Source organism: Antechinus flavipes, chromosome 6, assembly GCF_016432865.1.
Source record: "Antechinus flavipes isolate AdamAnt ecotype Samford, QLD, Australia chromosome 6, AdamAnt_v2, whole genome shotgun sequence".
NCBI classification, from domain to species: domain Eukaryota; kingdom Metazoa; phylum Chordata; class Mammalia; order Dasyuromorphia; family Dasyuridae; genus Antechinus; species Antechinus flavipes.
The window spans coordinates 1,148,674-1,172,779 of record NC_067403.1 but is presented as its reverse complement, the minus strand read 5'-3'; the positions used below and the strand labels follow the sequence as shown (position 1 = coordinate 1,172,779).

The 24,106-nt window shown below is 36.4% G+C and overlaps 1 protein-coding gene across 3 annotated transcripts in view; it reads right to left on the bottom strand.

Moving 5' to 3' along the window:
* JAKMIP1 (janus kinase and microtubule interacting protein 1) overlaps positions 1-24,106 on the bottom strand; it is a 201,637-nt gene that overhangs the window by 42,245 nt on the left and 135,286 nt on the right. For all 3 annotated transcript variants that reach the window (XM_051963872.1, XM_051963871.1, XM_051963873.1), the window contains exons 9-13: positions 14,016-14,144; positions 11,727-11,855; positions 7,879-7,962; positions 4,734-4,796; positions 1,169-1,267 (exon numbers count right to left, since the gene is read on the bottom strand). In XM_051963872.1, coding sequence (XP_051819832.1) covers positions 1,169-1,267; positions 4,734-4,796; positions 7,879-7,962; positions 11,727-11,855; positions 14,016-14,144 — 504 coding nt within the window. The remainder of the gene's footprint in view (positions 1-1,168; positions 1,268-4,733; positions 4,797-7,878; positions 7,963-11,726; positions 11,856-14,015; positions 14,145-24,106) is intronic.

The window sequence follows — 24,106 nt, the reverse complement described above, 5'->3', positions numbered from 1 at the left end:
AGTGACACGTTAAAATTTAACAGTCGACAATAAATTGGGACACATTCCATGACAGCCTAAAATAAAAGCTATTAAAGGATGGAAAACAATAATTATGATAGGAATGAAGGCTACAGAATGGAAGCAGGAAAAATGAAGACAGTGTCCACGAATATAGTGGCTAATAGATGAAAAGAAAGGGTTTGATTGAAAGATGCTAGAGAAAAATCTATATGATAACATGGCTATGAGCATTTTAGAAAATATGCAAACGTATAGAGATGGTCCGAGAGATGATAATGAAGTTTTCAGAGAGGTAAAAGTTCATCATTCCAGCAAATCGGCATGAGACTCAATGAAAGCTGATGAACACGAATGTACCACAAAGCAACACAGCCTGAGGGAACATCCACATATCATTCAACGGAAAGGGCACTTATTGCACCGGATAAAACAAACACTGTTTCTCCAGGCTGTAGGAGAAACATGGCTTCCATGCTGGAGTATTCTGCACATTGCATCCCTCTCCACTTGTATGAGCACATCAGAGCTTTAAGTGGAACTGACAATTTCAGCTCCATCCAGGTCTCTATTTACTTGACTAAAGCAGCAGCAATTTGGAAGAGCTACTGTACAAAATCAGTCCTTTTAATGCGTCTCTACTTACCTTGCATTAGTGAAGACAAATAGAAAACTGGCTGTAATTGACATTAAAGACAGTACAGATTCAGGTGCTGGCTGGTGTCATAGCCTAACACTGCAAAATGTGATATTCGCTGCATGCAAGATCACTTCCAAAAGTGTGTTATTAATTGAAAAAAATGCTACTCTCCAAGTCTGTAGTTTGCATACCAGGTGATCATACATGCAGGAAAGGAGTAGTTATGGAAATGAAACACAAATAAAAAAGGCAAAATATTGCAAAAACAAATTATTTTATTAAGTGCAAAACAAGCTATACGCAATAAATAGGTTAGCTCTTTTACATCCTCAGATACTTCTATGAGCATTCTCTCCAAAACATATTAAGGCAGTGAAATTATTCTGAACATACAGAGGAAAGAAAAAAAGTATAACATTTCCCCTTTACACATGCTTTAGACAGCAGAGAACTTTACATGAATTTCAGTTTGGGTTCAAACAGAATTTCTGCTCCGTTTGAGAGTTTACAACAGATAGAATCTCTTACTTCCAGTTCTAGTACTCTGAATTCTAACAGCTCATTCTGGTCTTTTGCATCCTGCATCTCATTCTTCAGCTGACTCGTCTCCATTTCCATCCTGTAAATCTAAAGGAAAATACGAAACATTCATTTCAATGCACATTACGATCAGTGAAGGTCACCGGATGTCTTCTTTCCTGAGACACCAAGAAAGCTCAAGATCATGACATTTGCTTTTTATTTTAAATGGGCCAGGGGCCACAGATGGGAAGCTTTAAATTGGGGAATAGGAAATCCAGATATCAAATAAACCAAAAAAAAAAAAAAGGCAAGTCAGCTTGACTCAGATGGAAAGCTCCAGGAAATACAATAGGGATTGAGTTCTTCAAGCTTTGTTATGGGGAATTATTGCCATTAAGTAACCTCATGGGGCTTCTAAGTATTCAGAGTAAATAAAAACTGGGTGTGGAAAAAAGAGGAGAGGAGATTGTACAGGTAGAGTATCTCACATGGGATTTTAGCATCTGTAACCACAGCGAACTTCAGTGCAAAGAATACTGATTCTAAAGTTTGGTGACTTGGCTTCAAAGCTCATTTTTCCTATTGTTAACTGTGTGGGTTTGTGTGGAGTTTCCTCATTTGGGTTAGGGTTAGGGTTAGGGTTAGGGTTTCCTCATTTGGGAAATGACAAGGCTGACTATGACCTTCCAAATCCAAAAATCTATGATCTAAGTCAAGCCTCTCATTATACAATAGAGGGAAGGGAATACACATTCATAAAATACCTATATGCTCAGGCATTGTTCTAAGCACTGGATACATAATATCTCTTTTGATCCTTACAACAACCTTGGGAACTATCAGTATCCCCATTTTGCAGATGATGAAACTGAGGCAGATGGAGAATGTATTTGTTTAAGTCATGTAGCTAGTTAACTGGGCTAGAGACTAACCCCCTAGAGACATAGAGACCTTAGATCTCTAGCCCCACAGCTCTATGCATGGTGCTATCTGATGGCCTCAAGAAAATGAGCTCTTAAAAAGAAAATAAATATTGAATAGTTGAAATGAAGATAAATGGTTGGTCAAGTTCATTATTGAAATATACTCCCCATCATGGTTTTGGATAGGGTATGTTCAAAACTCTACACTCAAAAAGCAACTTCCTGAATTCCTATAAGAGTTTTCTCTTTTGTTTTTATTTAAAATTAATGATTCTGTAATCTAGAATTACAGAGGTAAGCACTCCACTGTGTGTCCATCATTCAAGGACTTGCCAAAGACATCAGCAAAGGATTGGACATTGTGATGGCTTTTTTTTTAATATGACTACAGCAATACTGTTTACTTGAAACTCAGAGGGTCTAAGAACTATGATGGAGAAGATAAAAAATGCAACCATAGTTCTTGTAAAGTTGTGAAATAGCTTCCTGTATATATACAGACACATACACAAACATAGGAAGATTTGCTGGTAGTCCTTCATCTTCAATCAAAACTTCGTTTTAAAAAGATTTATTAAATTCCTGTGTCATATTTTCTCTGTATTCTTTAAAGAATTCCCATTTTGTTAGTTCTAGCTCAAAAAAGCTTCCTAGTTGATTTATGATCCAACACCCCAATACATTAAAAAAGTTTCAGTGTCATGTTATTTCATATGTGGCCCACTGTGTGGCCTTCATTTCTGAGGCCTGACTTAGGACTTACAGAAAGGCCATTTTTCTTTAATGATATTTTCGACCTATATTAAATAGAATTCCTATCACTTAAAAAGCTAATGTATCACCACCATTCTCAGTTCATGCATTTCCTAAGAAAGCATATTTTACCACTCACAGAGAATAGTTCTTGTAACAATTTAAAGGAGGAAGAAAATACATTTTCAGATCAATGTATAGCCATGTGCTGATATCACCAAGTTGCTAATATAACATTATCCCAGTGTATTTTTAATCCTCTGATTGGGGACCACATTTTCATTGATCAGAAACCCAGGGCCAAAGCTGAGGCTTTTGATCTGATTTCAACCTTTGTGGGAAAGACCTGGTAAGAGGAAAATGGTGAGGGGAAAGTAAACAAAAAGTGCTCCTGCTGGGAAACCTTTTAACTTAAAGCCTTGAAGTTGTTAGCCTGAGTTATTCAGGGTAATACAGTAAAAGCACATTAGATTTGAACTCAGAGGATTCTGGTTTCAACCCAGATCAGTCACCTATATATACCCATAACCACTGATTGTTTCTAGGTCTCAGTTTTCTCATGTGAAGAATGACTAGACTTGAGATATCAAGGCAGTTCACATCTATCTCTAAATCCTATCTCTTGATGGCCTTGATTCCACCCCTGATTCCTCTAGGACAGGGGTCCTTAAGCTAGGGCCCACGGGCCAGATGCGGTTGCTGAGGACGATTATCCCCCTCACCCAGGGCTATGAAGTTTCTTTATTTAAAGGCCCACAAAACAAAGTTTTTATGTTTACTATAGTCTGGCCCTCCAACAGTCTGAGGGACAGTGAACTAGCCCCCTGTTTAAAAAGTTTGAGGACCTCTGCTCTAGGATCATAGGATCAGAGATCCATAGACGCTCATTAAGAAACCCGTTTCTGAACAAAACCCTTTTGTCTATCACAAGAGGCCATGCAGTCCCTCAGTCTATAAGGATCTTTGACCACTTTAAATCAATGACTATTGATCACTGAAGACTTCAGTCATGAGGAATTACTCTTCTAAGCCAATGGCTTCCTGTCTTGGATGCCACCAATAGTGGTAAATTTCCTCTTTCCTTAATATTTCCTCCTACAACTTTCACTCATAGCATGTAGTTCTGTTGTCTGGAGCCAACCAGAACAAACCCAAACTTTCTTCTGCACAGCCGTTTTTCAAAGCTTTAAGACTGAGCTATCATGTTTCTCCTGGGTCTTCTCTTCTCTAGGCTAAACATTTCCATGTTCCTTCAACTAACTGATGTATTCGCAGTTGTCAGGACTCCCCTCCCCTCTTCTGGCTGGTCCTACTCCTTTGGAACTATTCTAGCTCATCAGCAGTTTAAATATAAGCAAGGAAGAGATTATTCCTATGGGATGCCCAAAGGTAACTAAGGTCAGCAGCCTGTAGCACTTAGCATGGTGCCCGGAAGATAGTAGGTCTTTAATAAATGTAAGTGGACTAGTAATAGAAACAACAGCAATTTTCTGAGAACAAAGAAATAAAGGGAGTAAAACAGATTGGGGAATCTTTGCAAAGGAAGATGAACACAATAAGTTTGTAAATCTGAGGAATTTAGGTTTAGAAGGGACCACCCAGGTCAATGAACAAAAATCCCATTATTTTTTAAAATGAGAAAATTGAAGCCCAGAGAGACAAAAATAACTTACAGAGAGTTAAGGGCAGGGCCAGATTACAGAACATGGAGCTTCCCAATCACAGCCCAGTAGTCCTCCATTCTCATCTGGAGAAGCTGGTGACCTCTTTCAGTTTCTGCTCAGGGAGTCCTTCCCTCCCTTGCATTTCTGTGTTTCCTTAGTTACTATAGATCAGAGTAGATCTTTTATAAATAATAGAGCTGATTCTATGGATTTAGAATTCTGAAAACATACCTTTTCTAACAGATCTTGGTTTGTCCTAATTAGCAGCTGCTTCTCTTCAACCCACTTAGAGTCCTAAGGGGGGAAAAAGAATAAATATACTCACACTTGTTTAAACAAGCTAATCAAATGCCATTATACTTTACACAGAAAACAGTAAGAAACAATAAGACATCATAGGCCCAGAGCTGGCCTCAGTGTCAGGAAGAGCAAGGTTCAAGCAATATTGCCAATCCATTGGTTATGTGAATGGGCAGGCACTTCATCTCTCAATGCCTCGGTTTGTAGAAGAGGAGCTGATCTCTTTTAGTAAAGGGGATTTCCTCTCTAGGGGGCCTTTCATTGGTGAAATCAAATATATTAAAACAACAACAACAACAACAACAACAACATGATAAACATAACTAGCAGCTGCCTGTGGCTTCAGGTCCCAAAAACATTTATAAAAGGGAATCTACCTGGAAAGAAGGGAATCTTTCTTTGCTCAGCTCTTAACTTCAACAGATCTGTGACACTAATAGTGTAGAGGCTCCTTCTCGAGACCCATCCATACCTTCCCATGAGATTCTGACTTATAGCTGCTTTCCACAAATATTTCATTAAAGAACCTGCCTAACATGTCTGGAAGGCTGCTGGCTCATTCAGCATTTAATGGATGTGAACATATCGTTCAACCTGGCCTTCCCTCATTCCTCCTTCTTGCTTCCTGGCTGGCCTCCTGCCTTTGCTGTTACTTTCTTTTGATTTAGTTCTACAGCAGTTTGACTTCCATGCAGCTGGTAGTTTGTCTAGCCTTCTAATTTGTTCTTATAACAATATTAGCAATTTTTCTAAGAGTCTTGCTTTAAATTATTACACGGCACAATATCGATATCATTGCTGATCTAGACTCCTCCTATGCTTCCTCTGGGGTGATTTAAAAAGGAGACAAGCTGCAGGCTGTAGTACATTTGAGCAGGGACTTGAGATCAGAAGGGAAATTATGGCAAGAAATATGGAAGGTGGAAGGTTGTTGGAAAATGGAAAAAAAATAGGGAAAGTATGATTTTAGTCTTTGATCAGCTATCCCAGACTATCAGGACCTAACCCCTGGCTGCTCAGAGTCCTTCACATACAAACCTAAATGCTTATTAATTTAGATCACATTTTTGGACAATATCCTCTATCCTCTACTTTTCCAGAGGGGAAAAATACCTATCGCTCAAGGTCCCATTGCCTCAGAATTCTTTCTCTTTTAGGTGACAATTAAATATTAATACCTACCAATTTCTGACCACCTCTATGATGACCTATATTTTAAAGCTGACCTTCAGGAGAGAAATTTGATCTAAATCAATCATTCCCAAGATTAGTTTTGGGGGCATTACACCTGGCCACCCCATGAGCTCTGTGACACAGTCCAACAATTCTAGTCCTTCAAATCATTCCACATATTTAACTGGCAATTTGCCAAAGTCGGCCTAAGACGCAGGTAGGAGTCATACTATGTCAGTAGTAAAGAAATGTTAGAAGAAATAGGCAGATTCTATAACCCAGTGGTCCTCAAACTTTTGTTCTCAATATCTTTATCTTATTAAAAATGATTGAGGATCTGTCCAAAGAGTTTTTGTTTATGTGGTTTATAGTTATAGATATTGATCACATTAAAAATAAAAACTAATTATGAATTTGTAGACTCTCTGAAAGAATTTCAGAGATTCCCAGGATGCTCTGGACTAGACTTTGAGAACCACTGTGTGTAACCCAATAAAATAAGTCTAGAATCAACTTAGATCTAGTGACTCTCAATTTGTAAAATATCAATTTTATAAAAGAAATATTCTACCCTAGAAAATATAATCAGGAATAATTTTGACTACAATAGTTTGTGTTAGTATAGAGCTTTGATAGTTACAAGCAATTTCTCAAAACAATTCTTAGAAATTGGTAGAATAAATATTATGATTATTCTTCCCTTACTGATGAGAAAACTGAAACTCAATGTAATTACTACGAAGTCATAGAGCTAAAAAGTGCCAAAGCTGGAATTCAAATCCAATTGTCTTCACGTCTAATTCAGGGCCCTTTCTACCCTACTGTCTTTTCATTCACTTGCTGATTCAAAATTCTTTGGTGGATGCCCAATATCCAGCCACTCAAGTCCAAGCTTTTGATCCTGGTATTAAAGGCCCAAATCATCTTTTCCACTCTTACCTAACATTAGTTCCTTTCCGAAAAGAGGTATCTCTCCATTCTTAAATATTTTCTACATGCTCATACTCCCAAGTCTATGTTCATGCCTACCTAAAATTGGAACTCTATCCAAATCCTATTCATCCTTCGAGACCCAGATCCAATCTCACTTTCTCATGGAAGTCCATTTGTTTCTTCCCCTGCTGTGAAAGAATACTGCTTTCTTATCCCTTACAAGGGATTTGTGGCACTTACTTTGAAAGCAGAATTATTTGTGTAGGTCTTTGATTACCCCTCCTCCTAGATTGTAAAAGACTTTGAATAGTATTCCATCTCATGCAAATGGGATGGTAAAAGGCATTGAATCCATGCAATGTAGGGATATTTTGAAGGAATTAAAGGAAAAGATGCAGGAGGGACATTATAATTGTCTTCAAGAAATAATTCTCCTCCTTCTCCTCCTCCTCTTCATCATCATAAGAATTAATTTGTTCTTTAAGGTTTTGCAAAGTAACAGTAAAGGACTCGAAGAGGCTGTCACACATAGAAAGGAATTAGTTAATTCTGTTTTGCCCCAAAGGGCAAAAGGAAGGGCAATGGGTAGCAATCCTAAAAAGGCCAGTTTGGGGCTTGATTCTGTAAAAAACCTTCCTAAACATTAAAGCTGTCCAAAAGTCGAATGGAAGCCTTGAGGATCATGGGTTCCTTGTCCATGTGGTTCTTTGATGAGAAACTATGTTTGTTTTGATGTTTGATGTTTATGTTTGATGAATGTTTGTTTTGTGCAGTCTAATGAGGAACGTTTTTATGTATTGAATAGGAATAGAAAAGTGCTACAATCCCTCCAATGTGCCAATCCTGTGACCTTGTATATTAAGTTAATATTAAATCACATCAATAATAGCATCCTGCCATATAGTTAGGAATATTTTTGAAATATGAGAAAAATATAAAACAGAGAAAACACATACATGCAACTTTTTACCTGTCCTTTCTCAATTAGTGATTTCTCCAAATCTTCAATTTTGGCCTGACACCTAATTAGATCAGCTTGTAGCTGCTCACGAGTCTAGAATAACAAAACAGAGCATGGGCAATTCATTACCATGAAGTAAGTGAGTTTAGGAAAATAGCACAAAAAGGCAAGAGTTATTTGAGATTTTTTGTAAGTGGAGATTTAGCTTTTAAGAGTTTTGCAATTTTTTTCATTTATAGGTTAAATTTGTATCAGCTTTTCTAGTATTTAAAATTTCCTTCTGTTTCCCCATTATGAATAAGCCCACAGAAAGATAAGATTCATATATTAGGATATACAAGAATATAAATTGATTATATCAATGAATATGACACTTTTTTTGTGTAAGTTTTCACTTCCACGATGATCATTAAAATTCAAATGGTGTTCTGTCATGGTCCCTGAATCTTTTTCTGCTGTTTGTTATACAGATAACTACTCATCCTCTTGCATTGGTAAGATGGCTTTGTTTGGTATTTTTAAATCTTCTCCCACCTATGAGTCCTCTCATTTGAAAGGTAAGAGTTCCCTCTTATCTTAATGGGTATCAGCCTACACTGCAGTTCTTAGCATGACAAATATCTCCTACCTTATCATTTCTCACAAAAAGAAACCTTTCTCTTCCCCATCTTTGTTCACTTGCCCTTCCTTTATTTTCTTCTCCGGATGGAACATAAACACTTCAAGTGCTCTTACTTGCTTGTATTTACTTACCTCCCCGGGACATACCATGAGGTCATAGAGTTGTGACATATGGTAATTATTTAATAAATATCCTATCTAGCTATCTATCTGTCTGAATATCACTCTATTCATTCATCTATTTATCCATATTTACATCTTTAAACTTTCTTCTAAGGGTTAAAATATGTGTAGGATGATGGTGAAGAGTGAACATGGCATATAATAAATCTGGATAATCACCTAATGAAAGCAACTTGTTGATGTACTAATCATGGAACACTGTATACTAAAGACATCTGTGTTGGTGCCCTGATAGACTATAAATTTATGAGGGTGGGTACTATTTTGGAACGAAATTTATTAGGAATATTGTAAAAGAGATTCCCATTGTGAAAGGGACTAGACTAGGGTCTGTTTGCTATGAAAATACTCGCATATCTGTGACTGTACAAAATTTGGATTTCCCAGGCACATTAAGAAAGACCTTCCAAAAGGTACATGTGGTAAAGGAGAAAATTGAGTAGAAAACAGATCTATAGCAAACTCCATGAGAGGAGATTAGCTTTTGAAAGAGCAAAACATTAAATTATATAAGGCAGTGTAACAGCCAAGTTCCCTATGGCAACCCAAGCAAAAGGCTTTCAGGTACATTCAATATGGTTAAAGGAAAATGGCATTAAGCGGAAAGAAAATTGCCAGCCAGCTCACAGAGAATCCTTTTTGATTTTTGCTAGTTCCAAATGTTTTCTGCTTTTTATTTTAAATACATGTGTGTATTGAGTAATGAAAATGGGGCTAAGAGTCAAGAGATCTCATTTTCAATCTTGCCTCTGTGGCTACATGATCTTGGGCACATTGCAAACTCTCTAAGCTTCTCCAAGTTCACCTAGAAAATGAGATGAAGCCTGCAATACTTATATAACAGGCAATTTGAGAAATGAGCTTTGTAAAAAGTAAAACACTGCTTCTAGGTGCCCTGGAGCCTTCAAGAGATAGATAATTATTAAGTGATAAATTCCATCAAGAAAGGCACTGCCTCAATGCTCAAACTGGAGTTAGGAAGACCTAGGTTCAAAATACAACTTGCAGGTTATGAGATCATATGACAATCCTATTCCCTAAAAAATTCCCTTCTGACCCTGTCTCTGTCTCTCTGTGCTATTAGATATCTCTCTCTCTCACACACACACACACACACACACACGGAATGATAATAACATCCAAAATTCATGCCATGATTTCAGTTTCAAAATATATTACACATATATATATATATATACACATACATCTATGTAAATATATATATGATCTGACTTCCATTAAAGTTATATGTCAAATGTGATAATATATAAACAGTGATTTCCAAACTTTAAAGCATTATAAAATGCCAGATAATACTATTATTATGTATAGTCCTTATCATTATTATTAATCTAATGCTTTCTCCTAATTTTTTACAAAGAAAATAAATAATGATAACTAACATTTAGTCTGCTCTACACACTGTGCTAAGTGTCTTACAGATGTTATCACATTTAAAACTTAAAACAAATCTAGGAGATGGGTTCTCTTATTATTCCCATTTTACAGTTGAGAAAACCAATTCAAACTGAGGTTAAATGACTTTCTGAAGTCACATAACTAGTAAGCATCTAAGGCAGGATTTGAATGCAGATTTTCCTACGCTTAGGATGCATTCTATCCACTGTGGGATCAATAAGCTTGGGTTAGGAAAAAAATACATTGCTATTTTCAATAACCTCAAACTGAACTTCAGCATTGTCTTAAATTAGTTCAAAACATTTTTCTGAGGAGGGCTCCACAAGTTTCATGAGATAGTCAAAGGGGTCTATGACACATCAGAATCTGAAGAACCCCTGATCTGGGTTGATCTGAGTGATCTGGGTTGATACGGGCTGATCTGGTTGATCTCTTTATCTCAGACAGTGTGCTGTCTAATGACTTAGAAATCTAAGTGATTTTGGACCACAAATTCAAAAGGATGTTGATAAATTGGAATATGTCCAGGTAAGGAACACAGGGATGGTAAGGAATATGAAAAACAAGGCATATAAAGAATTGAGACAATTTGTCCTACGAGAAAAAAAGTGTCTAGGGACATATAATGGGAAAGGATATATGAAGAACTAATAGAAGAAGTAGATTTGATTTTGGTTGTTCTTGACAGGAGACCTAGAATCATCAGATAGAAGTTACATGGAAGTTAAGTGGGCATCAAAATCAAGAACTTTCAGCAACAGTATTCAATGGCTTATTGGATTATAGATCCAATGGCTCAATGGATTATAGAAATGGACTGAATTATTGAATAACATTATTCATTGAATAACAATATTCATTCCAAAGGTCAATTAGCTTCTTTCATGAATATTATAGAAAACATTTCAAAACTGGATAAGAATTTGAACTAGATATGAAATAATGTCTATTCTGTGCTAAGATTTCATTTTATTTTACATGATCATTTTTTAATTCTGGATTTTTTTTTAAACAAATCAACATCATGTAGGCTTTACAAAACTATGGTGAAGTAGACATTTATGTGGCCAATTATTTCCATGTTCATTATATGCACCTAAGATTCTTATGTTATTTTCTATGTTGGGAAAATGTTTCAATGAGTTCTGAATATCCTAAGTTACTTGTAGCTTAAGTACCAGGAATAAAGACAATAACTAACATCTACCCAATGCTTTAAAATGTATAAAGCATTGCAGACATATTACAAATTAAAGGCTATCTTGTGATATGAATCTGCTGGTCAAAGCTAACTGTTGACCTCAGTTTCCCCATCTGGGAAACCAGATGATCTTAATGCACCCCAGTTTTAACTTACAAAAAATCTTCTCATGTCTGCTTTATAATCACCACCAGCACCCCCAAGATAATGAAAGCATTCAAGTTTAAGTTCCATTTGCACCGGATCGAGTTATTTAATTGTCACCTCCACTCAGAAACCAACCCAGGGCTCTGCCCAGGTTACATGATTTTAAACGCTTGTTGGATGAATGTCGAAAGCTGCTCGTGGCAAGCCAGCCCATTCACCTGCAAATCCTCCATCTGCCTTCATCTTCAACTATGATCCAACTGTCACAAAGCACTTGTCCACTTACCCGAGCTTCTCTCTCTGCATCCAGGGTTCCGCCCACTTGCTCCTGAAGCAAAGCATAGGCTCTCTGCAAAGCCTGGTATTCTCTAGTCAGCTGACAAAACCTTAAGTCTGCCTCTTCTCTGGTTGTGGTCTTAAAAGAACAAAAGGGAAAAGGGAGAAAAAAGAAGCCATTACTTGGTACTAACAATTTTCATGAGCCTTAGTTTTCCCATCTATAAAATGGGATGTTGGTTGGTCTGGAGGACCCGAGATCCTTTTCATTTTTAATTCTATGTCTCTGCCCTTTAGTATGGCTGCAAATGTCAGCATTTTCCTACCTATAACTACAACTCCAATCCCATTTATTCCACCTTTTGGATCCTCCCACAGAGACAGTCTTCCACAGATGCTGGTAGCTTCATTACCTCTGTGTATGTATAGGAAGCTTAAATCCCCATGCAATGAGGAAAATTCAGCACTTTAATTGTGAGAGACTTGGTTAAATGAACCAGCAGATGATAATTTAAATATTACAAAGCTTGGGTGAGCACACTAACGTTCTAGAACGTGGTGAGATGGAGACAGTATTGTACTTTTGGATCAGAAAACCTGGGTGTGAATTCTAACATATAACCCCTAACATTTAGGACTGTGCAATGTTGAACAATGTGCTTCATTTCTCTGCTCCTCCCTATCCTCCATTAAAGTGAAACGAAGGTGCTGCTACAGTGCTATATTCTTCACAGAGTAACCCTGGGAAACCCACTCTGAGAGGCCATCCAGAATGATGGAGTGACCCTGGATCTGTGGTTGGGACCCATGGTTGGGAACGTGGGACCCAATGTTCACCAGCTGTGTAACCCTGAGCAAACATTTAATTCCCATTTTCCTCAGTTCCTTATTGTAATATATAGGTAATAATGGTAATAGGGATTGCATGACATATCTGTAAAGCTTGTTATAAACATTTAATAAATTCTAGATATTACTGTTGGAAACAGCTAGGCGACATAGTGAATAGAGCATCGGGCATAGAGTTGGGAAGATCTGAGTTCAAATCCAGCCTCAGATAATTACTAGCTGTGTGACCACTATTTGCCTCAGTTCTTCATCTGTAAAATGGGCACATGTTGAAGAAATGGCAAGTCACTTGGGGTCGTGTGGAATTGAAGAAGAATGAACAACAACAATGACAATCAATAATGGTTATTATTAAGCCCATAGCTCTGTTGTGAAGAATGGACTCTTCAACCTTTAAAGCACCAGAGGACGGTGAGTTATTATTGTTTCTCAATCACTGTAGCTTATTGTATCACAATTAGGAAGAAGATCTGTAGTTTAAAGTTAAATGCCAAGATGAAGAGAAAAAACTGAAAGTAAATTGGAAGATCTCATTGATCTACCGTAGCTTCTATAAATTTTTGAAATACATTGATACATAAAACTGAAGGAAGAGGAGGAAAAGGAGCAAGAGGAAGAAGAAAAGAAGAGGAGGAAGAAAAGGAGGAAAATGAATAAGAAAAGGAGGAAGAGAAAAGGGAGGGAGGAGAGGAAGAGGAAAGGGAAGAACAGGAGGAAAAGGAAAGGAAGGAAAAGGAAGAAGCAGAAAAGAAGGAAAAAACAGAGCAGAAAAAGTAGGAAGAGGAGGAGGAAGAAAGGAGAGAGAAGAAGAGAAGGAAGAGGAAAAGGAGGAAAAGAAGGATGAAAAGGAGGAGATGATGATGATAATTGAGACTCCCTATCTCACTCAGGTTGGAAATAAAGCAGCCCCTGATGGGGTTCAATCCTGCTCTGATCAGATTGGAAGCTTTAACCTGTTTTGGTTTTTTTGACCTGAACTGCTTTGTCCCACCTTAAACAATCTGATGGCCTTCCACTTCCAGGGCTCTCCATAAATTAACCCTGGCCTTATTGTGAACTGCCTCTCAGAACTCTCAAGCCAACAGTCGTAGCCTCCCAAGCCAAGTTAGATATTCTGCACTCTCCACACATTGCCCTCACTGCCCAGTCTGGGCTGTTGAATAATCCACAAAATAGAAATGCTTTATTTCAAAGTATTACGCACTTGATTATAATAAAAAATGTCCTTAATGAGCAGTGATGGTTTTTCAATAAAGCAAATTGGAAACTAGCTGTTATATATTTAAATCTTTTTAAATGGAGATGAAAGATTTTTTAATAGCAACAATAAGAAATAGAAATGAGTCATTCCCTGGACTGAGTCCATGGAGAAGGACACACACACACACACACGCACACACACACACACACACACACACACACACACACACACCATACACACAATACTTACATCATCCAGGTCTTCCTCTGGTGTTGCTGGTGTCCTATCTGTCCTGTCTGTATTATAGGAGGTTTCAGATAATGTTTCCGAGTCAACTGATTCTTCATCAAATCCAAAAAATGTCTCCACAACATGCTTCTGCAAAATTAAAATTGCATGTTCTTATTAACAAAGCACTGCACAGAAGAGAGTCAGAAAAGATTAGGAGCATGGGCCTTAGAACTGGCCACAGGAAAGAAAGTCTCTTCAGACATGGATAAGCTGAAGGATTATGGGCAAATAGTTGAATTTCTAGGTGCAGTAGTTTGTTCTTCTGCAAAATATGGATAAGAATGTGAAGGTTATTTACCTCATCAGTGTGTTGCAAGGAAAGGCCTTTGGCAAACCTTATAATATTAAGCGAAGTATCCTGGCCTGGCATAAAAACAGAGTTGGCATCGAGGCCCAAAAGATCTGTGTTCAAGACTCACCCCTGACACATGCAGGCTGTGATCCAGACAATTCACCTGAACTTCCACACAATTCTCTAAGATTAAAAATTGCAGAGAAGGCACTGACTTTCTCCACACTCCCTTACCAGAGACTCACTAATTCTAATGGAATCACAAATCTAATGCCTCTTTCTATTATTATGATAAATAATTATTTATTAATGTAATGTATATTATACATATGCTATATACAATATTATATATATGTCACACATATATTATAACAATATTATATATTATTTATTATATCACTATCACTAGACTGCATTATATGACTAGGGTTCTGCTCCAAAGTGCTTAAAAACTGAACATGTTCCCTCCTATTTGCAGCATTGTCTTATTTGATCCTCACAACAAGCTAAGAGGTGCTATAACTATCATCCATATTTTACAAATGAAGAAACTAAGTAAGATACAGTTAAGTGACCTCCTAGCATACAACAACTAGTATATGATTGAAGTTTGATTTTCACTCAGATCTTTCTCACTTCTTAGCTTTGTGATCCTGGGCAAGTCACTTAAGCTTATTTATTTCAGTTTACTCACATGTACAATGAGTTAAAGAAGGAGATGATAAACCACTCTAGTAACTTTACTAATAAAGCCAAAATTGGCCATGAAAAGCCAGACACACCTGAAACAATCTGACAACAACAATAACTTCCTAACGCCCCACCCAACATACTGTCCACTCTGCCATCTGGCTAGAACAATATCCATACTCAGAAAAGGAACACACAGCAGACAGATTTCTCTATTGAAAAAATAGCATTATTTTTGTCTGCTGAATAAATCTGACTTGCCCTATTTCCCGAATCTGTCTAATAATGCATTTTGGATGCTTTCAGGTCCTGTCATCCAGAGAGCCTCATTGAACGAGCATTAGACATGGGAGGTCAATTCTTGCCTCACACCTATGTTAGCTAAAAGAGTCACTTCATATCTCAGAGTCTCGGTTTCCAAAAATAAAAAGGTTTAGTAAGAATCAAATAAGATAAAATGTAAAGCACTTTATAAAATTTGAAGCACTATATAAATGCTGGCCACTATTATTATTAAAGCATTCTCGAGTCCTCTTACTGTAATAATTCAAATATCTATGATTCTTACATTTCTAATCACTTTATATATTAACAAATAACTTTCATGGCTAGTTGAATCCAAAGAAAAATGCTTGGTGTCTAAAGATCTAATGATGAGCTTCTTCCATGCTTCCCAAAAGCATGTACAGAAGTGATATTAATGACTAGCATTATTAACCTAATTTACAGACAACTAAGATATAAAAGATTTAAATGACTTCCCTAAATCTAAAAATAAAATCAGAAAGATTGAGATAAAAGTCATTTCAGGTAGCTTCTAATTTATCAAAAATTATTTTCTTCCATTTCTAACTCCATTTAAGCCCTCAATGATTCAAGTACAAGCTAGAGAAAATAAATAAATAAATATATCTGAACGATAATATTAACAAAAACTAGAACATAAATTGAATGAAACTGTAGAGATTAACATAAACTGGAGCATGGTATTCTCTAAAATATCCCAGAAAATGACTTCCAAGAGTCAAAATAGCACAGTAATCAATAAATCAAAGTAACTCTCATTTTTACCTCCAAATATTCAATTCAATTAGTGCCCTAAAAATATATACTGAAACAGCAGAACCAGAAAAAAACAGGTGATGCAATCTTTGAATCCAAGCAATTTGGAAGATCAGCATGAAAGATCTGTCTCATCCAGGTAACAGGGAAAGCACTATCCAGGACAGGAAGCAAGCTTTACCTCAGCCAGCCAGTGGAAGATCCTGAATGTGATGAAACAGGTGAACAACAAGACTGGCACCCACCATGTGCCTCAGCATAACTAGGAACATGGGGAGACTCCAGATCTGAGAACTCCCTGTGCTTTGGCACAGCCCCAGGAAAAAGCAATCTCCAAAGAACAGATCTACATGTGTTTCAGTGTAAGATAGGGAAGGTCAGAAACACCCCACCAACATCAGCACACATTAGACACCAGCACTCTAGCTTAGCACCAGCTAAACTGCAAGACCCTATAGCCTTCAGCAGCACTAGCCACCCCCACTCTCATTTGTTTTAGTGAACATGAGAATTCTCTGTGGGCCTCAGGGCAACATCAGTACAGCACTAGGTAAACGGCCAGGGTCTGCAACTCCTGGCACAAGACACCTGAAACAATGCTCCTTGCACCCCGGGAACAGAGCTGAGAAAAGGACACAAAAACAGATGAGCAAAAACAAAAAACAAAAAACAAAACAAAACAAACAAACAAAAAAAAAAAACAAAAAGAAGCATGTGACCATAGAAAGTTATTGTGGTGATAGTAAAGATCAAGACAGTTTCAAAAGAAGACTTCTTGAAATTAATAATCAAAAGGAGGACCTAGAAAGCATCTTTCAAGAAATTATTAAGGAAAACTGTCTTGATGTCCTAGAACCAGAGAGCAAAACAGACATTGAAAGGATCCATCAATGACCTCAGGAAAGAGTTTCTAAAATAAAAACTCCAAAGATCATTACAATCAAATTTTAGAACTATCAGGTCAAGAAAAAAAAATACTGCAAGTAGCAAGAAAGAAACAATTCAAATATCAGAAGCCACAATCAGGATTATACAGGACTTAGCAGCTGCAACACTGCAGAAGTAGAGACCATGAAACATGACATTCCAAGAGGCAAAGGAACTAGAACCAAAAACAAGAATCATCATTCTTGGAAGTCAATATCTTTACTTAATCTCCTTCAAAATGCTCTTCAACAGAATGGGTCTCATTTCTGCTTCCAAGAGACCTATCTAAGAGTTCCCAAGTACAAGGAAATCTATCCCTTCTGAACAAGGACTCTATATTTCCAATTTTTGTCTTATGAATTCAAGAATTTAAGCTAACATTAGGTCCCAGGTGGCACTCATAACTTTTCTAGAATGGAAATGTTTGATAAGCAAACACTAATAACATTTATAATGCTTCTGAAACATTACTCATTATTTGACATCTGAGTTGGGATATCTCTGTCTTCAAAGAGACAAAAAACTGGATAGCAGCCCAAAGGTAAAAAACAAACAAACAAACAAACAAACAACATACTGGCTCTGGAACTGAGGCCTGGGTTTCCACTCCAGATAGATCACGATTTTGCTGCAATATCTTAGTCATTGAGCCTCATCTTAATCATGTGTAAAATGGAAATTTCAAATCAGATAATCTCTAATAGTGCTTCCAAACTATGACTTCATGTTTCCAGGTCCTTATCATGTCTGCCATTACATATTTTAAAAGCTCTTCTGTCTCTCAAAGACTCTTGTCATATAATCCATCTTGATTTTAACACTATACATTTTATGTTCCATACTAACAACCATATTCCACATTCTAGGCTTCAAGATCACTTTTTCCTCTAACATTGTAAACCCTGAGATTTCTCCCAGTGTTGACATTCTAAATTTTTTGTCTAAGATCAACAGTATCTTGGGAAACACCAGTTGCCTCTCATGCCAGAAATATGCCATCCCACACTCCCTACTAAAAGATTATTTAACACAGCTCAAGTATAATCTTCTAGACTAGCATCCTCTCTCTTTAAATTGCCTGGCATTGATTTCCTATTGATAATGTATAGACTTATTGTGGATTTGATACCTCAAAAGTAAAATGTAAATTCCTTGAGGGTAGAGATTTTTTTTTCATTTTTATCACCCTTTGTATCCTTAGCACTCAGCACAATGTAATAGGATCACAGATGTAAAGCCAGAAGGGACCAGTAGACCATCAAATCAAATCATCTCATTTTACAGATGAGACAATTAAGGCCCAGTTATATTCAATAACTTCTTCAGGGTCACGCAGCCAGTAAGTACAAATACCTATTTATTATAAAGCACAATTTGAACACAGGTTTTCCTGATCCCATGTCAAAGATCTTCTACATTATATTGTGTGCCCCTCTCAGAATCTACATAGTCTATATTCAATAAATATGTTAATTATTTACTTAAGACCAAAATTTGTATTCACATTCACTACACACAAAATATGGACTTTCTTTTGCAAAAGCAAACAATACAAACTCTGGAACTGTATTAGTGAGAGTGGGGGATGGCGATTATGAGATTATATAATGGAAATGCATTGAACGTGACAGTCATAAATTAAAACAAGCTGTTTTTCTTATAATAGGAGAAAAAAATTCACAGACAAAAAGCAAACTGTGTCCATATAGCCTGCAGGTAGCAAATCCTATAGCATTCTCTGCATCAGTTCCAAGGAATCAAAAGATTTAAATTTGATTTAAGCTAATGAATATACATTCTAGTAAATGCATCTTCTACTGATAGGCTTAAGACACAATCAATTCTTCCATCTTCCCCCATTTTCAAGAGCATATAATAAAAAGAGGGATCTGGTTCATCTGATGGATTATACATATTGACAATTTTAAAAATCTTTTAAAAAATCTTCTTTAGAAAGAAAAGCTGTAGATGTGTATATATACACCCTAAACTTTTTATGAAAATAAGAAAAAATCAAATGGGTTACAAATATATCCAAACCATGAAAATATTTCCACATGTAAAATAGATTTTTCAAATAAGGAACAAAATTTTCTTTATCACTGATTGCAAAATGCTAACATGCAATAATAAATTGTAATTTATATGAATTTAAAACAGTGACATTTTATAGAATAAAATTGGTAATTCAACCATCACATACTAATAAAATCAATGTTTTTACTCAAATTTCATAACCTTGGAATGTAGCATCATTTTTTTTGGTGCTGAAATGCTATGGGTATTTTATTTCTTGTAAACACCACTAATTGCCATGTCTCAAAGGACTGTTCCCTGTTTGTTGTTCCACTGACTGGTTGTCATGCTGCACTAGGGTGGCTACATTCATTAATGACAACCTTATGAATCATTGTCAAGGAACACACTTTCCAACCCATTACTGCATGTTGGCTCCCCTCATAACCATCAATTATACCTCTATCAACCCTTCTGGGTGTGAAAGGTTAAGTACTCAATTACCAAGAAGTAAAAGCTACTATTTTTAACTTCTAGGACTAAGAAATGCAGATTTAAATGTGTATATGTATATGCATGTACACAAAACATACATATGTATAGATACATGTGTTTGTGTATATATATGTAATATATATGAGATATATATACATGTATATGTGTTTCTGTGTGTATATTATTTATACATATATATGTAACTATAAAGGGGAATATAATCATACAGCATGCACTCACACATTTTAAAGATTTGATATTAATGAAAGTAATAGGCCTTCAAAGATAAAATCATGTCCTTAATAAAAATGAACTCTTTTCCAGGCACACAATAATATGAAATAAATGTATAATATCCATATATATACTTTTAATAAAAATTACACGTTAATAATCATTTTCATAAATGAGATCTGGATGTTATTATAAAATAAATATTTGCAACTAACTCTTTACAGAGTGAAAACCCTGATTTTTCATAGGCTTAGAGAATTACAAGCTAGAAGGGATACCTTCCTTGTACAGAAAGGGAAACAGGACCAAAGCAAACTGACTTGACACCAAATACCTATTCATGGAATTTGCATCTTAAAGGAACCAAGGCCCATTTAGTCCAATTATACAGATGTGGATAATGAGAATCAGAGAGTCTGAGGAATTTATCTAAGGTCATACAGGCATTAAACAGCAGAGCCAGGACTTGAAATCAAACTCTATGAACCAAATTCAGGGTTCTTCCTACAAAGAAAGCTGAAATATAAATGCAGTGACTTTTACCTCACTTTGATTTTCCAAATAGAAATTACATATATTAAAATTGAAAGTAAACATCTCCTCAGGGAAAAAATCCTCTTTACAAAGGCAAACAACTTTTTGAGGGGGAAAAAACTGCTTTAAAACATGTTTGAACCTCCTAATTATGCTTTTTGAACTTTAAACCCATCCTAGCTCCATTCAATAAGTATCTCTGCTTTGACCTTCATAAATAGATCATGAGGCCTTCTCTACAATATTAAGAATAATGTCATTTCAAGCCATAAATCACTGTCTTGTCCTAGATTTGTCCCCATTTTAAAAAAATCTACATTAGTAAGAAAAAAAAATCAACAGCTTAAAGGATGTTTTCTCTCACCATCCACGCCTGGCACATACCAATGTAAAAATTCTTAGCACAGTTAATGAACAAAGAGCAGACATCCAGCACGTGAACAATAAACATTCTTCATTTCTATGGAGGCCGTTTGTGATCCCTTTCCTTTTATGCATCCCGCATTAACCAAATCCGTCTTAATGGGAAAAGCTGCCACATCAAATCAATCTCATTTTACTGAAACACACCAGGCAGCACCGGCACCCCGACACCAGCCATCCACGGACAGCTTCTTACCTTCGTGTTTATAGGTCATTTCTTGGCAACCAGAAAAATAGAGACACACCAGGGCACACAGGCAGAGGAAAAACGAGAAGTATAATACGAATAAGATATATTCCATACTGCAAGTTGTCTACAAGGTACGTGTTAATTTAGCATATGCTCTTTTCTAAAAGCCACATGATTGGACTAAATCTTTCGATTTTTTCACGATCGCTTTAGAAGAAACTCCAAAACTCCAGTCTGTCCCCCAGTTCCTTATCATTATATCTTTATCATATAACATGCATCCCTTGCAATTTTGCTTGCTTAGTGCTTCACTGTAAAGTTCTGGGAACTGATACAAAGGCTACAGGCACATTTAAGTCAGAAAAAGATGCTTGCTCATGGAGTCCAGTTGGTGTGCAATTAATCAGTTTGTGCGCTTTTGCTGCTGGCAGGACTCATAAAGAGGAACACCCAGGCTCATCTGCTGCAAGGGTTTTTCTGTTAGGTGCCTTTTCACAAGGAGGGCTCTGACCTCCTCCACAACCTTCATCTCACAAAGAGCTGAACGAGTCGTCAGCAATAATGCTCCATGCCCTGAAACCTCCCTGTGGGGATTACAGATGGGTGCCATCGGGAGCCACTCTAGCAACAGTAACCTGCTTGGGGTGCTCTGACTCCGTTAGGTACCAAAGGAAAAATGAAGGGTTTTGTTTACTTATTTATTTATATGACAGTAAATGGGGACAAGGGGCGGGAGAGATTTTCAGGGTGATTTTAAAATATGTTTTACTGCAAATTCTTTTGCGTCTGCAACTGACAAAACTAGAACTTTTTCAGCCTGTTTGATTTTAGGCAGACCCTTAAGCAAACAAATCTTACAAGAGAAAATGACTGTTCTTAAAATTAACTTTGAGAATCACTAAGGGATAATGAATAAGGATATGACTGTAGTCATGATTATCTGAGTACAAGGGCCATCTTTGACACAGTCTGCTATGTGTTACCTTAACCAAGTCACAGCCTCTCGGGAACCCAGAAAACTCATTATGATTATAAATTGAACAACAAATATTGTTCAAAGAAGAAGTGATATCCTTAAGTAATTCTTTAAAACCATAAAACCTTAAGTCAAAACCAAACAAATAAGCAAACTCAACCAAACAAAAATTATTTCCAAGTCTCTGCTGATCCCCATTAAGAAGAAATGGAGAACTTCACTTGAAAATTATTGAAGGATCTTGGGAGCTTTGGAAAAGAGACCAATGACCATGTAGTCCCACACTCCCCAGATATTAAGAAGACACTGACATCTAGAGAAGAAAATGAACTGTCCAAGCTCATCCAACTACCAATTGGCAGACTAGGATTTCATTCCAGATCTTTAGACTCCAGAGAGGAGTGTTTTTTTTTTTTTTTTAGTATGAGCTTGAACTCATCCAATTAAAGGCAATGAACTATTTCTTGAAACAGTTAATCTCATTTTGGGTCAACTCTGATTGAAGGCAAGTCGTTCCCTAGTTGGAGTTTTTGTCTCAGGAAATTTCACTGAGTGGTCCTAGGTTCCTACTCGCTGCCATTATGAAAATGAGCACATGACTTTTCCTCTTTGGACCTAAGGTTGCTCATCCCCAAAATAAGGGGATTTGATTTTAAAATATCTTTCTTTGTGACACAGTTAATATAGAAATATGCTTTGCATGACTTCACACGTGTAATTGCTTTGTTTTGCTTGCCTTCTTGAGGACTGAGGGAAGGTGGGAGGAAGGAGAAAATTTGGAATTCAATGTTTTTAAAATAAATATTAAAAAATTAAGTGTATTGGGAAGTATTTAATAAAATGTATGTTGTAAGAAAATAATAATTAAGTTAATATATAATTAATATAAAATTTTAAATTAATTAATTAATGCAATTTTTTTTTCAAAATAAGGGAATTGGACTAGCTGACCTTCAAGTTTCCTCTAAATCTTTATTCTGAGTGGAGTATTACTGCTTCATTTGAAATGATGAACATGAAAAATTCAGAGAAATGAAGAAGACTCACAGGAAATGATCTCAAGTAGACAGAAAAAGATTATACACGTTGACTACAACAACATAGTCAAATCTCACACGGATTGGCAACAACTGGTCAAAGGCAAGCATCTATGTTAGTATCCTATAGCCAAAGGTAAGGGATAACCTGCTGCTTTCTGGTAACTAGTGATAAACTATGGGGCAGCTGTCCCCATGATTTCAAAATCTTGCCTTCATTTATCTCATGTCAGAATACTATCACTTCTCCTGATCAGGGATCAATTCATTTTAGTTTCTATATTCTGAAATTTAGCATGGTGCCTGGGCAGGAAGAAATAATAAATGCTTATTAATTTATTGATCGATTGATAGTCCTGCCCTAATATAGTGTCTGACATAAAGTACATACTTAAGAAATGCTTATTGAGCTGATTCAACTTGAAATTCAGAGAACGTATCCCCAAATGTACAAATGTATATGCAAGCATATATAAATGGTTTATTTCACTATTTCTTATGAATGCCAAATCAAAGAGTTTGCTATATTAAAACAAAATTACCAATTTTAAATATATATGTGAATAGATAAACAAGTGAATTGGAAACAAATAAAAGAAGAATGGTGATGTTTTTATTACTATGTTGCAGGCTCTGTGGATTTAACTAAATCATATCTATGTGACATGATTTAAGATGTGAGTGAGCAGCAGCAGTAACAGTATCGCTATTTTTTCTTATCTTCTTAACGCTTTAAGTTTGATGTGGAATCTTTGTATCCTTCAAGATTCTTTGCTCAAAGGTGTGGAGAGTGTATGATCAATAAGCCTTTGCTGAATTAAAGGAAGCATGATTCAGAAATGGATTTTGCCTCAGAATCAACAAGGAAGATGCTTGATTTGTGAACTAGGTTTCCTAGTTTATATTCTGGAATGGGGCCAATTCTTCAAAGCCAATTGTGGCTCTGAAGAACAGTAAAGTCTGGGGCTTATTGTAATGTTTGGCCTGGGGGGCAAGGACTTCTGGGAGAATTCTACAGATTTCATAATATAACAATGTATAGCAACTCTTTTTTATAGTAGCAAAAAAACCCCTGTACACTATGGTAGTATGTATCTATTGTGCAATAGAAGCAGGTCATTGGCATAATGGAGGGACCATTGGACTTAGAACCAGGAAGACTCATCTTCCCAA